This window comes from Pteronotus mesoamericanus, unplaced genomic scaffold (genome assembly GCF_021234165.1).
Source record: "Pteronotus mesoamericanus isolate MK-2021 breed Mesoamerican mustached bat unplaced genomic scaffold, CSHL_Meso_final scaffold_167, whole genome shotgun sequence".
In the NCBI taxonomy this organism is placed as follows: Eukaryota; Metazoa; Chordata; class Mammalia; order Chiroptera; family Mormoopidae; genus Pteronotus; species Pteronotus mesoamericanus.
The window spans coordinates 15,623,028-15,646,273 of NW_026555308.1; the positions used below are offsets into that span (position 1 = coordinate 15,623,028).

The following is a 23,246-nucleotide window of genomic DNA, read 5'->3' on the forward strand; positions in this document are numbered from 1 at the left end:
AAAATAATGAGTTGGTTCTGTAGATCTTCCAAAGAGATTAATGTGATGACTTCAGTCTATATCAATCTATTATGTTTATTGAAATTCAAATTGCCCCATCTCTGGCCACTAGAAGATTCTTCAAATTGGCTGCCACATACTTTTCCCATGACTACAGTAGTGTCTGATAACATTCTTGGTATATGGTATGACAAGATATTATAGGCTCAGCTCAAATCAGTAATCCGTAATTTCTTCAACATAGTTTAGTTTCTCTTAGCAAAATATGGTATTTCAAGACCACTCTGGTCAGGCTATCCCAGTCCTTTTTCAGTGCCCCCTAATTGTTTTGGATGCCTGTAGCTCAATTTTTAGTACAGGGATTGGCAGACTATGACTTGCCACCTGTTTCTGTATGGCATATGAACTAAGAATGGTTTCTACACATTTTTTAAATGTTGTGAAAGTAAAGGAAGGTGTGCAACAGAGACTGGCTTGAAAGCCACAAGATATTTGCTGTCTGGCCTTTTACAGAAATTTTGCTGACTTGCATCCTAGCAGATTCTTCAGAACATGTCTGTGGAAACAATGGTCCCTGATTTCTTAATTTTCATAATATCTGCTCTGTGCCCTTTATGCCTCAAAGTCAGTTTTACTGGATATATTTTATTTGGCTCAGTTTTCCTCCATATGTATATTAAACAGATTGCTCTATTTTCTTTTGGCAAAAAGTATTGATGTTGAAAAGCCTGATATCTAATTTTGATTCTTATTTTTGATTTGTTCTTTTATTTTTATCCTATAAATCACTTGCTCATTTTTGTCTAGATGCTCAAAGGATTTTTTTCCCTTGAAAGTCCCATAATTTTAATAGAATATGTCTTGATGTTGATCATTGTACAGCACACATTTTAAGGTAGACCATGCACTCTGTCAATATATACCTAAGTTTTTTTTTAAAGAATGTTTTCTTTGAATTTGGTTTTTAGTATCTCCTTTGTTACCTTGATTTTTATCCTTCTTCAGAGACTCCTATTGTTCATGTGCTGGGTTTATTTTGTTTTGTTTTTTGGTTTTTGGCCTTTCTTCAATATTTGGTCACTTTGAGTTGAATTCACTTTATCTCTTCATTTACTTTTTATCTTTAAAATGTTTCTTCTATTTCCAATTTTTTTAAATCAGAAAACTCTATTCTACTTTTAATTTCTTTTAAGAGTATCTGTTATATTTATTAATTCTTTTCTTTCTTCAAATTTAGTCTTCATTTCTGAAATGATTTTTTCCTTTTATTTCTGATTTTTTTCCTGAGTTCTATTATTTCATTTTTGAGTTTTTGTAATTATGATTTACAAGTTCTGTCCAGAAAAAAGTCCAACTATTGTTAATATAATGAGAATGGTTTGCGCAACATCAATATAACCTGGCAGCCAAGGAGAGTGGACTGGAATGTGCATGCGTGAACAATGATGACTTAACTGTACTAGTCAGTGGGGGTGGCAGACACCAAATTGAGTGAGCATGTGTACCGTGTCGCTGTTGCATTCAAAATGATTGAGCAGGTAGAGCAATGAATCTGCATCAGATTTTGTGTGTAAGCTTGAACATTCCTCCATGGAAACTATTCAGATGATTCAAAAGGCCACAGCTATGGGCAACTGGTGGTTGGCAGCTTCATCACCACAACATGACGCTTGCTCATGCCTCACTGTTGTGCAGTTTTTTGGCAAAACATCAAATCACCCAGGTGACTCAGCCCTCCTACAGCCCAGATTTGGCACCCTGCAAGTACTGGCTTTTCCCAAAACTAAAATCACCTTTGAAAGGTTAGAGATTTCAGACCATCAATGAGATTCAGGAAAATATGACAAGGACAGTTGATGGCAACTGGGACAACTGTTGTGAGGTCCAAAGCTGCCTACTTGGAAGGGGAGTGAGGCACCATTGTCCCATGTACAATGTTTCTTGTATCTTCTTGAGGAAATATCTTTTTCATATTACATTGTTACTTTCTGGACAGACCGCATATGTTCTCTTTTTATGTCTTGTATCATTTTCTTAATGTCTTTTAGCTTGTTTTAATGTAGTAAGTTACTTTAATATGTTTTGTGGGCATGTCTTTCTGGCTGCTTTCCTTATCCCTAGGGATGTTTTTCTGCTCATTCTCTTTTTCTTTTTCTCAAACTGTAGAATAGAAGTTTTAGAGAGTGTGCAAAGGCGTCGGCAGGCCTTTGGGGACACTGATGACTGGTGTCAGAATGAGGCCGCAGTGTTAAGCAGGGAGCAGGTCCTCAGGGGACTCCATGGTCCTGCTTGGAATTTGGGTTTGCCCCTGAAGGTGGGAGGGAGCCTTTCCCCTCAGTGGAGTGACTTGGCTCTGAGTTTTATTTTAGGCAGGTCATAGTGGACAAATGATAATGGGCCTGGGGACTTGTTTTTCCTTATAATGACTTTGTATGAGTTTTGACCTTACATTTCTTCTTGCTTCATTTCTGCATGGAAGTAGTTTGAAGTTTTAGAAGAAGGAATTATTCAGGATATCTTTACTAATTTCACAGATCTTCCTTTTCTGTTTTCTTTTTGTAAAGTATTAAATAATATGGTGGCTTGCTTTCTGAAATTCCCCTCCCTCAGTTGTACCTGAACCGTTTCCTTTGTCTCTGTCACTATTCTGATTCTGCTTCAAGAAGTTTCTACTAAGTGTGATGCCCCGTCTTGAACAGGAGCTTTGACTGGTTGGTTTCAGGAGTTCATGTTTCCCAGCCTTCTCTGACCCCTTTCAGACTTTACCAAGGGCCCCTTGAACACATCTTTTGGTTTGGTTGAAACCCCTCCCCGTTTCAACTGATGTTCTCAAATAGGTCTGCTCTGATTTTTACAGTACATCTGCCTTTCAGAAGCCCTGTCACTTCCTTCTTCTTCCACACAAACATTCCTTCTATGCAGGTATTGTGGTTATGTTGGTTGTCTCTGCCCTCTTGAATTTTGTGGTTTGTGGGGCTACTTTTTCACTTACTTTTGTTTTAAATGAAATTCATGAGTTTTTAGTTTTGCTCTCTGGTTTCTTTATTTTCAGGGGATGATTTGGTGAGATTCCTTCTCATCTTCAGAACTTGGACTTAAGTACCTGGGAAGTGTTGCAAGGTTTTAAGCAAAGGAGTGACATCTGACTTGTGTTTTTAAAGGCTGTATCTGGCTTATACACTGAGAGTAGACCACAAGGATATAAAGGAAGAAGCAGGGAGGCTATTAGGAGAATATTGTGGAAATCCAGGCAAGAGATAATGTTGACTTGGACCAGGGGGATGGTAGTGGAGTTAATGAGAAGTGAAAATATTTGGATATATTTTGAGGTATAGTTGATATGATTTTTGATGGATTGGATGTGGAGTACGAGAGAAAGAGAGTAGTCAAAAGACAACTTCAGTTTTATTTTGCTTTATCCTGCACAGCCAGAAGAATGAGTTGCTTTCAACTGAGGTGGGGGAAGCTATGGAAATAGTAGATTTTGGGGGTAAGATCAGGAGTTCAGTTTGTACAATGTTGGGCTTCAGATAGCTATTAGACTTCTGAGTGACTCTAAGAAAATAAAAATCACTTAGTTATATCACTCTCATTGTTAGCATTTTGGGTATGAGGCTATGCATGTGATTGATTTTATGTAGACATAGATATAGATATATATCATGTATATATAACACATTTTGACAAAGTTGAACTTCTGGTGTGTGTGCATTCTTAGGTCCTTTCTCACAAGACATAACCTATGCATTTTCAAAGAGTAAAATAATCTTTGAAAACATGACTTTTAATGGTATTTCATCTTTTTTACTGTAATATGTCTAACCATGTAGATTATGTCCTCCTTTACACATTCCTTATAGCATGCCCATTCCAGTCCTGATGCTTTAGTCCAGAGGATTTGGTTTCCTATAGGTGCTGTGTACCATAATTCACACCTGTGGTTTGGCAGCTGGCCTGGATGCAGTGTTTACAACTCATCGCCTTGGCATTGTCCCCGTTCTCTGAGGAGGAGTGCCTTCCGTTATGAATGCTATGGTGGGAAGGAAGCCTGGGCACTTAGAACGGGGGGAGAACCTACAGATTCAGGTATCTTGCCTGCAGTGCTGTGCCTGGGTAATAAGTTTTGAAATATACCAGTCTGTCATGTTTTAAGGTCCCAGTGAGACTCGAGGATACATACTGGAATGGTAACTGGTTTACACTCTAGTACAGCGATTTTCACCAGTGTGCCACAAGAGCCACACTGGTGTGTGGCATGATTTTTTAAAACATGCAATATCTGACTATTTAGTCAGGGGCACTGACCTCTTTTAGATTCTCATGTAAAAAAATGACAGCAGCCAATACAACAGTAGCTATGCGGTATGAATGAATCAACATTATACCTATTTTTAGTCAGATCAGCAAAAAATATATTTTTTGGTGCTGCAGAATTTTAGTAATTAGTTTATGTGTGCCATGAGATGTAAAAAAGTTGAAAATCGCTGTCCTAGTACACTTCAGACCTAAGTGTTGGTTAATTTCTGGAAGGACCAAAGGAGTAAGAGAGTTGAATGAGCTCCATCCAGCCTACGGAATGTTGTCAGGAAAGAAAATCAGGCTCTCTGGACAGGCTCATTTCTCTCTAATGACTGTATCCTTTTAACCAGAGAATGACAAACTTTCTGTAAAAGGGCAGATATTTTTGGCTTTACATGCCCTATGATTTCTGTTGTAACTATTCAGCTCTGACATTGTAAAACAAAAGCAGCCATAGACAGTGTAGAAACAAATGAGTATAGCTATGTGCCAATAAACCTTAACTTACAGATCAGGCAGCATGCCAGATTTGAACCATAGTTTGCCAATCTCTGCTTTTGAACAATCTTTTTGAAAGTGCCTCTACCTGTTGGTGGTCACTACCCCCAGTCTCTGAGGACCAATGTTCTTAGATCACAAAGCTAAATCACACAGGTCCAACTTCTAAGTCTGCATTATCCCTACTACACCTTGCTGCCTCTTAGAAAAAGGCAGATTAAATAACTAGATCCCATGGGAAGAGAGGAAAGGTGAGACCAAAGGGCTGATCTGGAACTAAGAAGTAACCCTTAAGAGTTTAAGAGGGGGCCCTGGCTAGTGTGGCTCAGTGGGTTGAGCAGTGGCCTGAGAACGGAGAAGTCGCCCATTCGATTCCCAGTCAGGGCACATTCCTGGGTTGTGGGCCAGCCCCGGTTGGGGGAGTGCAAGAGGCAACCGATAGATGTTTCTCTCGCACATAGATGTTTCTCTCACACATAGATGTTTCTCTCCCTCTCTTTCTCTCTCCCTTCCCGTCTCTCTAAAAATAAATAAATAAAATTTTTTTTAAAAAAGTTTAAGAGTGAAAAATTTGTACGGCTTGCCAATGGACAGTGACCTCCTAGAGGATTGTTTTGTATTTTCTATTTCATTTTATTTTACTTATCCATCCTTTTAGATCAGCAAATGTCTTTCTTGAACCTGATACGTGCAAAGTAAACATTATTGTTTGTTCATCTTCCCTCTCACTCTCCCTACTCAGGTAGACTCAGTACATCCTTTACTCTCTTTGAGTGCCATTCTCTGAACTCGCCAGGTTCTCTCTTGAGTGTGAAAGTTGATTTGGTCCTTCTGTGAGGAAAGACATCACCTGAGACCCTTCCCCCCTTCACCAGACCTTACATGCCCTAAAGATACAGTCTTAGATCAGGGTTGACAGATTTTTTTCTGTAAAGGGCGACAGAATAAATCCTTGAGATTTTGGGAACCATATGGTCTTTATCTCAACTACTCAACTCTGTCCTTGCAAACAAGAACAACCATAAACAGAATGTGAACAAATGAGCATGGATGGCTATTGTTCCAGTAAAACTTTATGATATCAAAGTTTGATGTCATGATTTTCATATGCTATGAAATATTATTCTTTTGCTTTTAAAAAAAAACCTATTTAAAAATGTAAAAGCTGTTCTTAGCTCAAAGACCAGACAAAAACAGGCAGTGGGGCTAGATTTGGCCTGTGACCCATAGATTGCTAACTTTTGCCTTAGCTGCTGGGTAATTTGCCCTGACACATGTGTTCCCCACCCAGGAGAAGAATTAGCTTGGTTCTGTCACCTGCATTCCCATAGTATGGTTTCTAGTCATTGTCATTACATTTATTATGCTGTATATTAATTATGTTTGTATGTTCTCTCTCTTACTGGACTCTGAGCTTCTTTAGAGGAGGGCTGTGGCCTAGTTAATCATCTTTGCATCTTTAGGCTCTAATACTTGATCTGACACATAGTGCATATTCAGAAAGTGTTTAATTTCAATTTTATGCTCAATAAATATAAATATAAATACTACTGTCTTAAAGAGAAGCACCTGATGGATATGCAGTAAGCTTCCCAAATTCTGCCCCTAAGGAGTCCATAGTAACTGCATTTGCTGATAGTGGATCTTATAACTCAGTGGTTATATAAAAAAAGCCTTTCCGAATTCTTTCATTTTAGAGCTCTGTCACTTTCAGACAAGAGATGGTTGGACTTTATCTTTAAATCATTTCTTCAATCATAATAAATTGTGGCCTCACTTTACTTACGAACCAGTGCTATAATCTGGGTGAAAAAATAATAAATAGTATTGTTTACATATTACATTCCAGTCTCTGATTTTTCTTTAGGCCTTTGGTAACTTTCCAAATACTATCAATTTACCTCTTTTTCTTTGTTCCCTACACCTGAAACAAAACAAAGCAACAACACCATGTTTTTCCTCCATACTATCTATTGTAAGAATGATAATATCATCTATTCAGTCCTTCAAGGCAAATCTAAATTCTTCTATCTGTGGCGGGGTAGTTCAGTTTGTTAGTGTGTCATGCCGATACACCAAGGTTGAGGGTTGGATCCCCAGTCAGAGAACATACAAGAATCAACCAGTGAATGCATAAATAAGTTGAACAACATATCAGTGTTTCTCTCCCCCTCTCCCTCTTCCTCTCTCTGTCTAAAATCAACCAATAAAAAAAATTTAAAAAAACAAAAAACAAATCTGAATTCATCTATACTTCTTTCCCTTCTTCCCCCCGCATCTAATCAGCCACTAATTCTTATAAATTGCTTTTTAAAAAAGCCTATGGAGACCTGACTGGCATGGCTCAGTGGGTTGGGCATCATCCTGCAAACCAAAAGGTCACCGGTTCAATTCCTGCTCAGAGCACATGCCTGTGTTGCTGACCAGGTCCTCGGTTGGGGGTGGGCAAGAGGCAACCAATCAATGCTTCTCTCCCTCTCTTTCTCCCTCCCTTCCCCTCACGCTAAAAATAAATAAATAAAATACTTTTTTAAAAAATCTATGGAGATTTTTTTCTTTCTATCTCTATCTCTTTTGCTCTAGTTGGAACTTTAATCATTTCTCAACCTTCCAATATACATTTAAACATCTTTACATTTTTTTCTGACCCTGATTGTCCCACCTTTCAGTGGATTCTTCCCATAAGTACTAGCATTGAATGCTGATAATGATATTCTGATCATATCACTCTTGTACTTAAAACCCTTTTCTCATTACCCAACATTTTCAAAATAAATCCAACTTCCCAATCATGACATTCAAGACCTTATTTGTGACTCCAGTGCTTAGCACAGATGCATTTCAGAATTCAGAAAGTTTTGGATTTTAGAAAAGTCATGTTATGTACATAACACATTATATAATATCTTCTATTGGTTCTGGATCAACATTCTGTAATCAAACACATTAACATTCCCCCATCAAAGAGCATGATTGTTTATACCATGTAGGAAAAACGGCTATACACAGATTTTTATAAGTTCAAGTCATGTTTTGCTGCTAAACAAGTTACAGGAATATGCTTAATTTTTAGAGCCTTTTGGGTTTCAGAATTTGGGATAAGAAAGTTTGGCCCTGTAAATACCCAGTGGTCTGCTGGAGCTGGCTTGCCCCGGCTACCGAAAGCTCATTTTGCACGTTTCTTCCCAACTCCGCAGTTGATGACTTCATGTTGGTAGCTTGATATCAGCTATGGTAGGAGTTTTTGCACCATGGACATCAGTAAATGCAACAAATCCAGGCCTTTTCTTCCCTGGAGAGCAGGATGTTAAACGTTACCCGCATAGCACTATAAGTACGTATTATGTGTGTAGTACATCTGTATGTTTTTACCATTGTGGCAAACCAACTTACTCACCCTAAGCAGGACAAAAGACCAAAGTTTTTAGGGAGGCATAAAATGAAAAAATAAGATAATCAATATGATGGCAATAGAGAAACTGTGAAAAAAATGGAAACTTTGGAGACAGACATGGGATCAAATTCTAACTTCGTTATTTCCAGATTGTGTAATCCTGGGTTCACTTACCTTCTCAGGGTCTCAGTTTACACATTTGAAAAATGGGAACTTATCATTATCTTTCTCTTAAAGTTGTTTTAAGGACTAAATGAGATATCATATGAAAAGTGTCTAACATAGAATGAATAGAAAATGTTACTCTTTGTTTTACTACAAACTTTCTAAAAAAATTCTACAGATGTTTATCTCTGCAGACATGGCTCTCATTCTCTAACATTCCTAATGCACCCACAGTAAATACCATGCAGTTTACACCTGGATATTCTCTAGTTATTTCATCTTGTGTCAATTGTTCTCCTAAAGACATGATCCTTGACATCTCTTGAGCATTTTGTATAAACTAAATTTGTAGGGTTTTTATTCTATGAAAAGTTCTTATTTATTTAATAAACATTTTTTGAGTATCTATTTTATGTTCATGTGCTGGGTGCTGTTGATAGTGAAATTAATCAGACATAGACCCTCCTTGTATTCTGGCGAATGATACGCTGTTGAGCCTGAAAGCCAACTATTTACATGCAGGGGAAATTAGGAGGCTTTGTAGTAATCTAGGTGAGAAATGGTGGAGGTATGAATGAAAATAGTAGCAGTAGGAATGGAGTTCTACTCAAAGTCTATTGAACTGGACTTAGCTTCTCCCTGTTCCAACTCAGATCTTGGCTTTGCCTCAGGGATACGTGGTGTGTCATTTATCAAGATAAGATGTACATGAAGAGAGGAGTAGATTTCGAACAGAAGATGAAAGGTCCAGTTTTGGACCATCTTAGTTTTGTGGTGTGTGTAAAGTATATGAATAGCATGACCATATAATTATTATACAAACTTGAACATTTATGAGAGTGACTGAGATGTGCTATATTAATAATTAAGCTGGGGCAATAGGTATAAACTGGACCTGCCCTAGACAAACCAGGATGTTCTTTATGCAGGTAAAGAAAGTGAAGCAAAGATTATTAGAGATGAAGCCATCCAAGGAAAATGTGTAGCGTGAAGAGAGCAGTGTGTTAAATCCTGGATAAATTTTTAAAAGAAAAAAGAATGAGGCTATTGAAACAGGAAGGAAACCTGGAGCTAGTGGCCTCACAGAATCCCAGGGAAGAATAATTTCATTTTCTCTTGTCTATTGTTTTAGGCAGGGAGCCCTTTTGAGGAATTTCCTCATCAGATAGTGATAATCTGCAGTAAGAGTTCGCATACTTGAAGAAAAGGGGTCTTTACCTTAATTAAAACACTTAGTTTGAATTAATTATGTATTATGATATAAAACACCCTTAAGCACTTCTGCTTTGCAGTCAATTGGCCAAAATCTACTAATTCAGAACCAGTTTTTATCTACATGTCATTTCATGTTATATTTTTCCTAAATTGTGTTAGTCAAATATATTAAATATAATCACTACAAGCTTAAAGTAGATTTCTAGGTTAAGAGATAGAGTATGTTTATTCTGTAATATTGAAAGTCATAAAGATTACTTATTCCTTAGAAAATAGAGTTCTTCAGGAAGTCAAAAGAAATATAGAACAAATGAATATTTTACATTCTTAATGGATTATGGCTGGCTGTTTTTCCTTCAATATTTTATTATGAAAATTTTCAAATTTACAAAGAGGAAAAATTACACCCACTATCTTATACAATTAAGATTTTGCTATATTTGCTCTATCACATATTTGTTCATGTAGTCATTCATCTGTCCATCTTATTTATTTTTGGTGCATTTCAAGTAAGTTGACTAGCTATTTTTCTAAGCAGTTGTATTTTTTTTTTGAACATTATAATTGAAATGTTAAAACATTTCATACAGATGGTATCAGCTGACCCTTTTTTCCATTTTTAGAAATCTGAGGTTGCCAATAACTACTGTCAAATTTACAACATTAAAAAATGGTAAATAATCCTAAGCTTGATCAGTGCCTTCGTTCTCAATAGCTTTATAATTGAGACACTTACAACTTTTAAAGTTATCAAAAATAATTTTCAGTGGTCTTTTAACATTAGTTTTTGGTATTCTAAATAAATATTTATTCATATTATAATGTTTTCAGAGTGGAGAGATCAACAGACCAAGTCATCAAGCCAGTCAATATGGGAGCGCTATCAAAGTGGGTTGGAAAAATACCCCCAGATGTTTTACAAGACATGGCAGTGATTGCACCCATGCTTGCCAAACTTGGATATGACCCATATGCCAATCCACCTAACTACGGAAAACCCGATCCCAAAATCCTTGAAAACACTAGAAGGGTAAGTGATATTTATAAAGTGAACTGAGAAAACTGAATATGAAATTTGGATCCTGAAAGGCTTCTTGTTTATTTTTTAAATTTTGTTTCTTTGTTTTTATGATCAGAAAATTATTTAAAATTAGAAAAACTCTATTTGTAGAATTCTTTATCATCATATCTCTTCCACTGCATTTTAAGGAAAGCTGTGGCTCTTCCCAGGAAATATGGGGACCATTTTTTAAATATATTTTGCACAATTTTTAGGAATGGTGCTTATTGTTGAGGATATTTATACTCATAGCTGATTTACCACACATTGTATAAATACCAGAACTATTAGCAAACTCACTTACCTCTATTTTTTTTTCTTTGAATCTAAGACTACTTTACATTTAAATCTTTCTTTAGAGGAGGCATGATTTCTTGATACTTGAAAACTAAACATTGGCTACATTAGAATCATTAAACAGTTGCAATAAATTATCTTCTGGTTGAGAAAAAGTTGTTATTAAAGTGTAATTATAGCTTTTCTTTTTAATAAGTTACACTCACATCTTTATGAAATATTGTCTCAGAAAATCTGAAAACTCAAAGAGCTAATCTGAAGTATACCTTACCAGATGAATCTACTTCAGATCAAGCCTTAATGTATTTATTCTTTTAATTTATTTATTTTGTAAAGTACATTTTATTGTTTATGCTGTTACAGTTGTCCCATTTTTTTCACCCCTTTATCCTTCTCTGCCCTGTGCCTTCCTCCGTCCAACATTCCCTCCTCCCCTTAGTTCCTGTCCATGGGTTGTACATATAAGTTCTTTGGCTTCTCCATTTCCTATAGTATTCTTAGCCTCCCTCTGTCTATATTGTGCCTACTAATTATGCTTCCTGTTCCCTGTACCTTTTTCCCCCATTCTCTCCGCTCGTACCCCAATAATCCTCCATATGATCTCCATTTCTGTGATTTGTTCCTGTTCTAGTTGTTTGCTTAATTTTTGTTTTTGTTTTTTAGGTTCAGTTGATAGTTATGAGTTTGTTGTCATTTTACTTTCATAGTTTTGATCTTCTTTCTCTTAGATAAGTCCCTGCAACATTTTATATAATACGGCCTTGGTGGTGATGAACTCCTTTAACTTTACCTTATCTGGGAAGCACTTTATGATAGCTTTGCTGGATAATCTTGGTGGAAGGTCCTTGGCTTTCATGACTTTGAATACTTCTTTCCAGCCCCTTCTTGCCTGTAAGGTTTCTTTTGAGAAATCAGCTGATAATCTTATGGGGACTCCTTTCTGGGTAACTTTCTCCTTTTCTCTTGCTGCTTTTAAGATTATCTCCTTATCTTTAATCTTGGGTAATTGAATGATGATGTGTCTTGGTGTGTTTCTTCTTGGATCCAACTTCTTTGGGACTCTCTGAGCTTCCTGGACTTGCATGTCTAGTTCCTTCACCAGATTAGGGAAGCTTTCCTTCATTATTTGTTCAAATAAATTTTCAATTTCTTCCTCTTCCTCTTCTTCTGGCACCCCTATGATTTGGATGTTGGAATGTTTAAAGTTGTCCCAGAGATCCCTCAGCTTTTCCTCATTTTTTGGAATTCTTGTTTCTTCATTCTGTTCTGGTTGGCTGTTTATTTCTCCCTTTTGTTTCAAATAATTGATTTGAGTCCCAGTTTCCTCCCCCTCACTGTTGGTTCCCTGTATATTTTTCTTTATTTCACTTTGTATAGCCTTCATTTCTTCCTCTATTTTGTGACCATGCTCAATGATTTCTCTGAGCATCCTCCATCACCAGTGTTTTGAACTCTGCATCTGATGGGTTGGCTATCTCCATTTTACTTAGTTCTTTTTCTGGAGTTTTGATGTGTTCTTTCATTTGGGCCAAGTTTTTTTGTCTTGGCACACCTGTTATATTGTAAGGGACAGAGCCATAGGTATACTCAGTGGCAGGGGGCAACCCGCTTCGCTGCATTGTGGCGCTGTGTATAGGGGAGCAGTCAGAGAGGGGACAATGCCACTTGCTAGCTTCCTCGGCTCTCACCTCACTTTCTGTCACTTCCCCCACTTCCACAAGTGGACTGTGCCATTTTCAGGTGTTGAAACCTGGGTGGGAGGGCTTGCATACATTCTAGGATTCCATAGTCCTCTCCAACAGACTTTCCTGTGAGACTGGGAGTTTCTCCCACCACCGGAATCCCTACAGATTTTTTCAGCTAGAGGTTTTGAGGTTTTAGTTCCCCATTCTGGAACCCTGGGTTGCGTGTTTTATCTCGCTCCCCAGTTGTCCCTCCCAGCTTATCCACACGCAAATGTGGGCCCATCCTGTCCACCAGCCACTGCCTTGTCGTGCATCCTTTCTACCTCAGCTTCCCATCTCCACCTCTCCTACTAGTCTGGATGAATGTTTCTTCTTTAATTCCTTGGTTGTTGGACTTCTATACAGATTTGATTTTCTGGCAGTTCTGGTTGTTTTTTGTTTTTAAATTTGTTGTTATCCTTCTTTTGGTTGTGCAAGGAAGTGAAGCATATCTACTTACGCCTCCATCTTGGCCAGAACTCTGAATCAGTCCCTGTATTTATTCTTTTAAAAAAGTATTGTAAAATACACATAATGAAAGGGTTTGCAGACCAAATTCCAACTTGTGTGTGGAGGCTTCCCCACATCACCAACTGATTCTCAGACACCGAAAGGGTGTCCAAAAATGCAACTTAATTCTGGAACCATCTATCCAGAGATAGAATCAGATTCCACAGGTAAAGGGCTCATTCCCACAAGACCACTCTCCACTTTAGATACCAGTTGCAGGCCCAGGTTGTTTTGAACAACTACAAATCAAAGGTTCCCATGACCCCCACCCCTTGGGTTTGATTAATTTGCTAGAAGCATTCAGAAAACTCAAGAAAACCTATTTACTCACTTAGATTATGGATTTATTACTAACATTAAAGGATAGGAATGAATAGGCAGATGAAGAGTGCATAGGTCAGGGTCCTGAATAAAGCAGTTTCTATCCTCATGGAGCTGAGGTCCAGCACATGGTAGTGTTCTGTGGTTCCCCTTGGTGGAAGCTCTCCCAAAAGGGCCTAAGAGCTGTCCTTTTGAGTTTTTATGGAGGCTCCATTACATAGTCATGATTGACTAAGTCTTTGGCCACTGGCAATTGATTCAAACTCAAGCCCTTCTCCCCTCCCTGGAAATTGGGGTAGGACTGAAAGTTCCAAACCTCAGACCACATGGGCGGGTCCCATTGGCACTCAGCCCGTACCCTTGGGTTGTGTCCAGAAGTCACCTCATTAACATGACAAGAGACACCATTGTTGCTCTCATCACTTAGGAAATTCCCTGGAATTGGGGAGCTGTGAGCCAGGAACTATGAATGAAGACCAAATATATCTGAGAAATATACTTTGGTCATCTGAATGACCAAATCTATATATTTCTTATAAATCACAATATTGTACATAACATAAAACTTACCATTTAACACTTTATAAGTGTACAGATCAATGGCATTAAGGACATTTGCACTATTTTGCAACTGTCACCACCATCTGTCTCCAGAACTTTTTTCATCTTTCCACACTGAAACTACATAGTCATTACTCATTCTTCCTCCCTTCAGCCCCAAGTAACCACAATCCTACTTTCTGTCTCTAGATGTATTCTTTTTTAAAACTGTTACTGAACAACAAGTTTGGTTCTACTGCCCGTTGCCCAATAGGCAAACTCTGGGGGCAAAGGTTTTGGTGAAAAAGGAGAGGGGTCATTTATTCAAAGTCTACACAATTTTGAAAGAATTGCAGGCGTCTGCCTCGGAGCCCATTCCCTCTAAAACACCCAAAGACTAATAACCCGGCCAACGTTTGCCACATTAGTTCAGAGCTGCACCTGGACTTCCTTCTCCCATTTCAAATACTGTCTTTTGGGAAATACTGATGACTACAGCACAACCATCCAGGAGACTTAGCTGGTTTCCAGCCACAGCCCAGCTTCAGGCATCTTATGGAGTCTGTGCATGCTGGCGTCCTATTTGCTGTGCACTGTCCTTTCCTCTGCACTTGCCCACAGATCTAGCACTTGCACCCCATCCCTTCTGCCCTCAGCTCGCCATTGTGGCCATGCACGTGGCTGAGCAGGACTGCACAGTGCAACACTAGTCACCTGGGCCACCACCACTTCTCATGCTGGGAGGGGCCCAGGGTCACTGCGAGACCACATGGTCTCCAGGGCCCACTGGCCCCAGAATGCTTGGACTGCCAACTGAACAAGCGAGGGGAACCAGAAGGGAAAAGAAGACAAGACTCTGCCTACCTTTCATTTAAATTCCCCAGCCCAAAATCCTACATGCTCCAGAAGCAAGTCGGTTTTCTAGCCCATCCTGGCTGGACTGGCAGATCTGTACCCCCCCCGAATGCCATGACAAACTGCACGGTACATGTGCTGCTGTGACCTCTCCAGCTCATGCACACTCTTTGCAAGCTTCCTCCTGCTGTGTCTCCAGTGGAGCTACATTGTTTACCTGTCCGCAGGGGTATGGAAATCTATCATGCTCCAGCTTCAGCTTCAAATCTGCTGCCTCTGGCACTTCCTGACGCCTCTCTTCTCTAGGGCCTGTGCAGGGTATTGTACCACCTTGGGGGTCCCTCCCTGCTCCCCCACGATCTCACCAGATCCCCATAACAAAACTACAATTTAAACAAAAAAAACTATGTTAGCATAAGTTCACTGATCAGTTATTTGATTTCAAGATTAAAATTTCTTACCTTTCTCCGGCGTTCTCATTTGTCAGCGATCTCCCCTTCCCACAACTGTATAATTATCCAAGCCTTCCTTCTTAATATTTACGAGCATTATCTTATTCTGCATGTTTTTTAAACATAAATGTTCAGGATTATGTAATATATTATTACATTAGTCACCTTAAGTCTCAGTGAATGAATAAATGAGCAAATAAAATGTTTCCCTATTATATGTTCTATAACTCATTTTACCAGTTTTCTTTTTTTGGGGGGGGAATGTTTCTTCCTTTTTTTTAAAATGTATAAATCATGTTTATTCTATTACATTTGTCTCAATTTTGCCCCCTTTACCCCCTCCACACATCCCACCCCTACCCCCCACTCCCACAGTCAATTCCTACTCTGTTGTCCATGTCCGTGGGTCATTCATACATGTTCTTTGTCTAGTCCCTTCCCCTTCATTCCGCCATTGTCCTCTTTCCCCATCCCCTCTGGTAACTTTCAGTCTGCTCCATGTTTCCGTGCCTGTGGTTTATTTTGTTCATTAGTTTATTTTGTTTAATAGATTCCACTTATAGGTGAGATCATATGGTATTTGTCTTTCATCAACTGGCTTATTTCACTTAGCTTAATATTCTCCAGTTCCATTCATGTTGTCACAAAAGGTAGGAGTTCCATCTCTCTCTCTCTCTTTCTTTCTTAAATGCAGATTGATTTTATTTATTTTTTTAATAAATAAAGTTAATTATAAAATACTTTTTAAAACTTAAAACCATTATGAAGACTCAGCAATTAAACCAACATGACACCAGCACAGAAATAATCAAGCAGATCAATGAAATATAATGAACATTCTACAGACAAATGTATATATCTGATTAATATCTGTATGATTAAGTTGATATTTCAAATCAATAGGTAAAATAAGGCTTATTCAACAATAAGGTGCATGGACCACTATTACAAGAAGTAAAACAAATAATAGAGCCCTATTTCACACATTATACAAGAAATATTCAGGTGAGTTAAAAATCAATATGTAGAATCTAAGGAGTTTTAGAAGAAAATAGAACTAATATTTTTCATGACCTGCTGTAAAATATTCAGCCCCAGAAGCTATAAAGTAAATATTGACAATATGACTATATTAAACATTTAACTATATAGTAATATATATATAAAAAAGTTAAAGGACAAGGAACAGAATAGAAAAGTATTTGCTACACATCTAAAACATGGTAATAGGGGTTTTTTTTTTAGGGAAAAAAGTTCTACAAACCTTTAATCAATAAATGGATAAAGAATAACAAAAAATCATTTAAAGCTTTTTAAAAAAAATAATAGAAACAGGCAAGAAATATACTAAAACATGTTCAGTTTCAACAAATAGTAAAGGAACAATTAAAACAACATCATTGTCACAATCAGATTAATGAGTATTAAAAATATTGGTAATATCAAGTATTGGGAACTCTGAGAGGAACTGGGTATTCATAGAAACTTTTTATTCATCTTAACACAGTCCCTTTAGCATATTTTGCAGTGCTGGTTTGGTGGAGGTGTATTCTTTCAGCTTTTTTTGTCTGGGAAACTTCTTATTTCACCTTCCATTTTAATTGAGAGCCTTGCTGGGTAGAGCAGTCTTGATTGCAGGCCTTTGTTTTCGTGACTTGGAATATTTCTTGCCCTTCCCTTCTGGCTTGCAGTGTTTCTGTTGAGAAATCAGCTGCTAGCTGTATTGGGGCTCCCTTATGTGTTACCACCTCTTTCTCTCTTGCTTGATTTAGGATTCTCTGTTTGACTTTGATGTTTGCCATTTTAATGCTGATGTGTCTTGGAGTGGGCCTCATTGGGTTCCTCTTGAGGGATGCCGTGTGCTTCCTGGGCTTGTTTGACTTTTTCTCTCCTCCAATTAGGGAAGTTTTCCATCATGACATTTTCAAACAAGTTCTCTATCTCTTCCTCATCCTCTTCTCCTTCTGGTATCCCTATTATATGGATATTAAGTTTCAGGTTGTCCTGCATTTCTCTAAATGCCTCTTCACTCTTTTTGTGTCTTTTTTCATTTTCTTGCTCTTTCCGGGAGCTTTTTTCTACCTTGTCCTCCAGCTCGCTGATTCGGTCCTCAGCTTCATCTAGCCTGCTTTGGATTCCTTCTACTGTGTTCTTCAATTCAGAAATTGTGTTCTTCATTTCCTCTTGTCTCTCATTGATAGTTTCTATGTCCTTTTTCATGGTGTTATAGTTTGCAATAAGTTCCTTGTAGTTTCCCTGTAGTATCTTGTAATTCTCTCTGAGCTCATTGAACTTCCTTAGAACTGTTGTTTGGAACTCAATATCTGATCGTTTACTTGCCTCTATTTCTTTTAGTTCTCTTTGTGGGGATTCCTCCTTTCCCTTAGAGTGGGGCATATTTCTTTATCCTCCCATTATTTGTGAGACTCTTCTCTTTTGCTTCTGCTTCTTAAATTGATCTGTCTTGATTTCCTGACTTTGTGGTGTGAACTTCTGTGGTAGGAGACTGCTGCTTTTACTTTCTGGATCTGCCTCTGATGATGTCAGATGTTAACCCTGTCTAACCTTAGGCAGTCTGTTCGAGACTTCCGATAATCTACTGCTTGTGGCTGTGTCCTTCAGCTGTTAATCTATTCACTCTGCTCTCAGCAGGGTGCCTTAGACAGCTCAGGACGGGGCGGAGTCCCTCCTGGGGGTGGGGTTATTGGGTCCTCTACCGCTGTTGCCGTATGGGGGAGGAGTCAGCACTGAGATCCCGCCGGCTACTCTCTCCGTTCTCTCCCCAAAGCCTCCGTCCCCAGTCTCTCCTCAAGTGTCACCAGACCTCTCTGCACCCCCTTTAGTCAAGGATCTACTGTCTGTGGCTGCCACTCTGCACTCAGCAGGCAGCTTAGACAGCACAGGGCAGGGTGGAATCCCACCTCGGGGTAGGGCTATTGGGTCCTCTGATGTTGGTGCCACTCAGGGAGAGTGGTCTCTGCCTGAGCAAGATGGCTGCTGCTGCATGGGGGATGAGTCAGCACCAAGATCTTGTTGGCTGCTCTCTCAGTTCCCTCCCCAAAGCCTCCTTCCCCAGCCTCTCTTCAGGCGTCTCTAGCCCACTCTGCCCCCGCCTTTGCCAGAGACCAGGGTAAGTGGCTGCAAATAAAAATTTTGCGTTGGCCCTTTAGAAGGCTCTTTGCGTCTCTAGCTGCCTGTCTCTGGCAGAGAGCAACCCTGCCGCTTTTTGCAGCTGGCTGTTTTCTGTGTACTTTTTGGGCTCTGGTGCTGTTGGCTAGAAATCCCCACTTTTGGTTTAGACCCTGCTCTTCTCAGGGGGACCCAACTGGCAGTTTCAATATCCTTCTGGTGCTGTCACCTGTGGGTGCCCCGCCCACCTTCTCATGTCTGTACCATACTCCTTACCAGTTAGATTGCACTAAAGCCGATTCTTCTGTCTCCGATGTTCCAAGGCTCCTCTCTCAGCATTGTTCAGTTGTTTGTTCCAGGTGATTTCTCCACAATTTAGTTGTAATTCCAGGTTGGTTCTGGGAGGAGGTCAGTGTGACTTCCACTCACTCCTCTGCCATCTTTATTCTCCTCATTTTACCAGTTTTCTTTTGTTGTTAAGTTTTCTCTTTGACAAACTGTGCTACAGTGAACGTCTTTTATGCATCCTATATTTTAAGGTTTGTGTTTTTTTAGGTTAGACTAATGGAAGTGAAATTAAACCAGGTCCAAGTATTTGATATTTTTTTAAGGTGTTTGATATATGTTGATAATTTTTTAATAATCTTTTGAGCGACCAGCATAATATGTCATTTTATTTTAGATTGTTGCTAATTTTAATAGGTTTCATTGGTTAATGTAATTGAACCTTTTCTAGTTTTACCTATGAGTATATATTCTTTTATGAACCATCTTTTAAGTTTTATACAAGTTTTATATGTGTTAAAGTTCTGTGAGCTACATTCTTTTAAAGATGAATTACACATCAGTCTAGCATCCATTATCATAGTGCTTGATTATGCCTTGGTAATTGGTAATTCATAGCTTTTTCCTTTCTACAATACTGAAATGGTTTTTCTAAACCAAGCTGCATGAACAAGTGATATTTAGAGGTTTCCCATGCAGTAGACATTATACTTTTCCTACATTCAAGTTGGCTGGCTAGATTATTCTTGGCTTTCTTGAGTGGTAGTTTGGGAAGAATGTTGTGGCTTGAATCCATGTGACTAAAGAATTTGTTTCATACACATTTGTAACTTTTAAAGTATTTCAAAATGCACACTGGAAAGAAAAACCTTCCCCCTTTCCCATCTCTGTGTATCTGTAGGATGACAAATAATTTTGAGGAAAAAAAGATAAAGTGTGAACCATAGTTGCATTTTTGAGCACTTTGTGATAATGCATATACATGCCGACATTCTTGTTTGTTGGGGCTGGATTCCATAGCCCTTCTTGCAATACAAATCCTGTGTATTTTATAGCTTTTTTGCCTGTAAATACTCAGGTGGTAAAATATCCAACATTGATCATCATGAAGTTTCACAAGGTAATACTTAAAAAGCAATCTTCAATTGTCCGCTGTGACATGAGGTAGGCTCCAGAGAAAGAAAGTGGCTGAGGAGATTGTACCGTGTATGGGGTGAGAGTGGGAATAAAGCCATTTTTTGACCTGAAATATAGAATACAAAACTCCAGGCTTATAAGTGCTCATTTTTCATACAATTCTAAGTAGCCTAGAAGTAGTGGTATCTAAGTCAGCATATTTTGGGGACATATTGCGCAGTTTTGAGTAGAAAATCATGTGCTTCATGGTTACCATGACTCAGATGGTAAATTGGAAATGAAATGCTGACACATTACTTATTCTTTCCCACCATAGTCTCTTAATTGTAGCACATTTCAGTAAATAGTGCCCTTTGGGTTGCATCTTTATTAGCCTTCTCCATCCCCAATAGGTTTTTTATCTTTTTAGATATATAGACCTATTTGAAAATATAACAAAACCTGTGGATCTCTGCCTCAGAAATACAGACACATATATACACAAAATTTTACATACAATTTCAGTGGGTTTATAGATGGCCCTGAACCACGTAAAATTAATGACCTCTGTTTTATACTCTTTTTGATCAAGCTGATCCACTTAGCTTGATTACAACTTATTTGCTGATGATCATAAATCTTTATCTCTCAGTGGGTCTCTTTCCTGAGCCCCAGGCTCATCATTTCCAACTGCTTTCTGTATATCCCCACCTGGGTGTTCATGAGGACCTCAGACAATGTCCAAAATTGAACTTACTGTCCAAACTTCCCTGATAGGCAGAAACTGAATAGTAGGAAAGTAGAGTAGGGATGGGATAAAGCTGCTCATCTAAGCTTTCATAGTATCTGACCCAATGAGCAGATATGAGGAGCAGAGTCCTCAGGGCACATGGATCAAGCAAAAAAAAAAAAGTTCAAAAACCTGCTCACTAAACCTGAAGAGTAAGCTGGAAAGCAGATCAAAATATGAATGGAATATCCCATTGAAAACCCCAGTGGAATTATTATGCTAAGTGAAATAAACCAGTCAGAAAAAGACAGACACCTTATGACCTTACTTGTACGTGAAGCCTAATGAACAAAATAAACTGACAGACAAAATAGGACCAGAGACATGGATACATGGAACAGACTGACAGATTTCAGAGGGGAAGAAGGTGGGAGGGATTGGAAGAGATCAGCCCAAGAATATATATACATATATGCATAGCCCATGGACACAGATAACAATGTGGTGAAGGCCGAAAGGAGGCATGGAGGTTAGGTGGAGGGGAGCCAGGGGGAGGAAAATGGAGGACACCGGTAATAGTGTCAACAATAAAAAAGAAAGGGAAAAAAAGAAAACCTGGGTAGACAGGTTTTGTCAGAAATTGTCAAAAGGAGAAGAAAGGTATCAGGGTACAGAACCCCTGGTAGGAACTTGAAGGATTAATTAAGTGAGCTCGGAAAAGCAGTAGGGTTAAATCCCAGAACCAAACAGTAGGAAGCTACAGTAGTCAGAATTGATGTTTTTGCATGAAAGGGAGAGTCTGTAATGTTCACTTGTGTTTTCTAGTTCTGATTCCTAGCAAAAACTGCTTCTTCCTGGCTTTTCTACCTCCATCCATAGCATTCATATTTAGATCACATGTAATTAATTTGTCACCAAGTCTCTTGATTCTACATTTGAAAATACCTTGATTCAATTGTATTTCCTTTTAACTGCCTTAGATCAATTTCTCCTCATTTCTCCCATGAATTATGACTTATTCATATTTTTGTATGTGAGTGTATTAAGCCATCCTTCTAGTATATTTTTATATTCAATAGAAGTTACTTTTTAAAAGCTTAACTCTGAATAGATCACTCCCTTGCATAAAATCCTTGAATAGCTCCCCTGGTACTCCAGGATAAAGCCCAGAGTTCTTTGAAAGATACTTACCTTTTAAATATTTGGAGGTTTTCTAGTTATAATTTCATATAGTCAGAGAACACATTAAGTATGGTTTCAGTCTTTTGAAATGTATTGAAAATTACTTTTTGGCTAGCATATGACCTCACATCTTCACTTGAGAAAAATGTGTATTTTGCAGCTGTTGCAGAGTTTTGTAAATACCAATTAAGTCAAGTTGTTTCATAGTGTTGCTTATATCTTCTCATTCTTACTAGTTTTTGGTCCAATTTTAACAATTTTGGGGGAAGAAATGAATTTCTCTATTTCTCCTTTTATTTCTATCAAATTTGCTTCCTGTGCTTTGAGTCTATATTATCAGGAGCATATCCTTTTACATCCTCTTGAGGAATTAACTCTTTTATCATTATGAAATACCTCTCATCATCTCCGATGTTACTCTCTAGAAGTCTACTTTGATATAAACACAGTCATATTGTTTTTCTGTATACTATATACATGGTATATTTTTTCCATCCTGTTACTCTTAATCTGCCTCTTTATACATTTATTTAAAATATATTGCTTATAAACAGATATAGCTGGTTTTGTTTGTTAATCTCATTTTAATATCTCTGACTTTAAATGGAATATTTAACATGTTTACACTTAATGTTATTACTCACCTGGCTGGGTTTAAATCTACCACCTTGCTGTTTGCTTTCTGTTTGAATCATCTGTCTTTGTCTCTTTGTTTTTCTTTTCCTGTCTTCCTCTGCTTTCTTTCTTTTTTTCTTTCCTTCTTTCCTCCCTCCCTCCCTTCCTTCCTTCCTTCTTTCCTTCCTTTCTTCTTTCCTTTCCTTTCCTCACCTGAGAACATGCTTTTTTTTTTTTTTTTTTTTTTTTGAGAGAAAGAGGGGAAGGAAAAGAGAAACATTGATGTGAGAGAGAAACATTCATTGGTCGCCGCTTATAAAAGTCCCGAACAGGGAACAAACCCACAACCTAGGCATGTGCCCTGACCCAGAATCAAACCCGTGACCTTTCAGTTTATGGGATGACATTCCAACCAAGTGAGCCACACTGGCCAGGGCAATACTAATGTTTTAGTATTTCATTTTATTTCCCCTTGTTAGCTATATTGTACCTCTTTTTTGTTTCCTTGCTTGCTTGCTTGCTTGTTTATCGTCCTTGCTCTCTGACAAGAGCTGCAGGCTTCTTCTGCAGAAAGCCAGGTAGTAAATATTGTATGCATTGCGAGCCATAGATCTTTTCTGAAGATCCAAATTATTATCTGAAATCATTTCTCCTCAGTCTGATGAATTTCTTTTATTATTTCTTACAGTAGTTAAGAGTATGCTGGCTATTAATTCTCTCTGCTTTTATTTATCTGAAAATGTCTTTATTTCTCCTTCATTATATGAGAATATTTTTCTGAGTAGAGTTCTAGGTTGACAGATTTGGGGGATTTATTTTGAGTGTGGGGGTATTGTTTGTTTATTTTTAGCACTTGAAA

At 38.3% G+C, this 23,246-nt stretch overlaps 1 protein-coding gene across 3 annotated transcripts in view; it reads left to right on the forward strand.

Annotated features, from left to right (window-relative positions):
* TPST1 (tyrosylprotein sulfotransferase 1) overlaps positions 1–23,246 on the forward strand; it is a 113,498-nt gene that overhangs the window by 54,654 nt on the left and 35,598 nt on the right. For all 3 annotated transcript variants that reach the window (XM_054589676.1, XM_054589674.1, XM_054589675.1), the window contains exon 3: positions 10,403–10,601. In XM_054589676.1, coding sequence (XP_054445651.1) covers positions 10,403–10,601 — 199 coding nt within the window. The remainder of the gene's footprint in view (positions 1–10,402; positions 10,602–23,246) is intronic.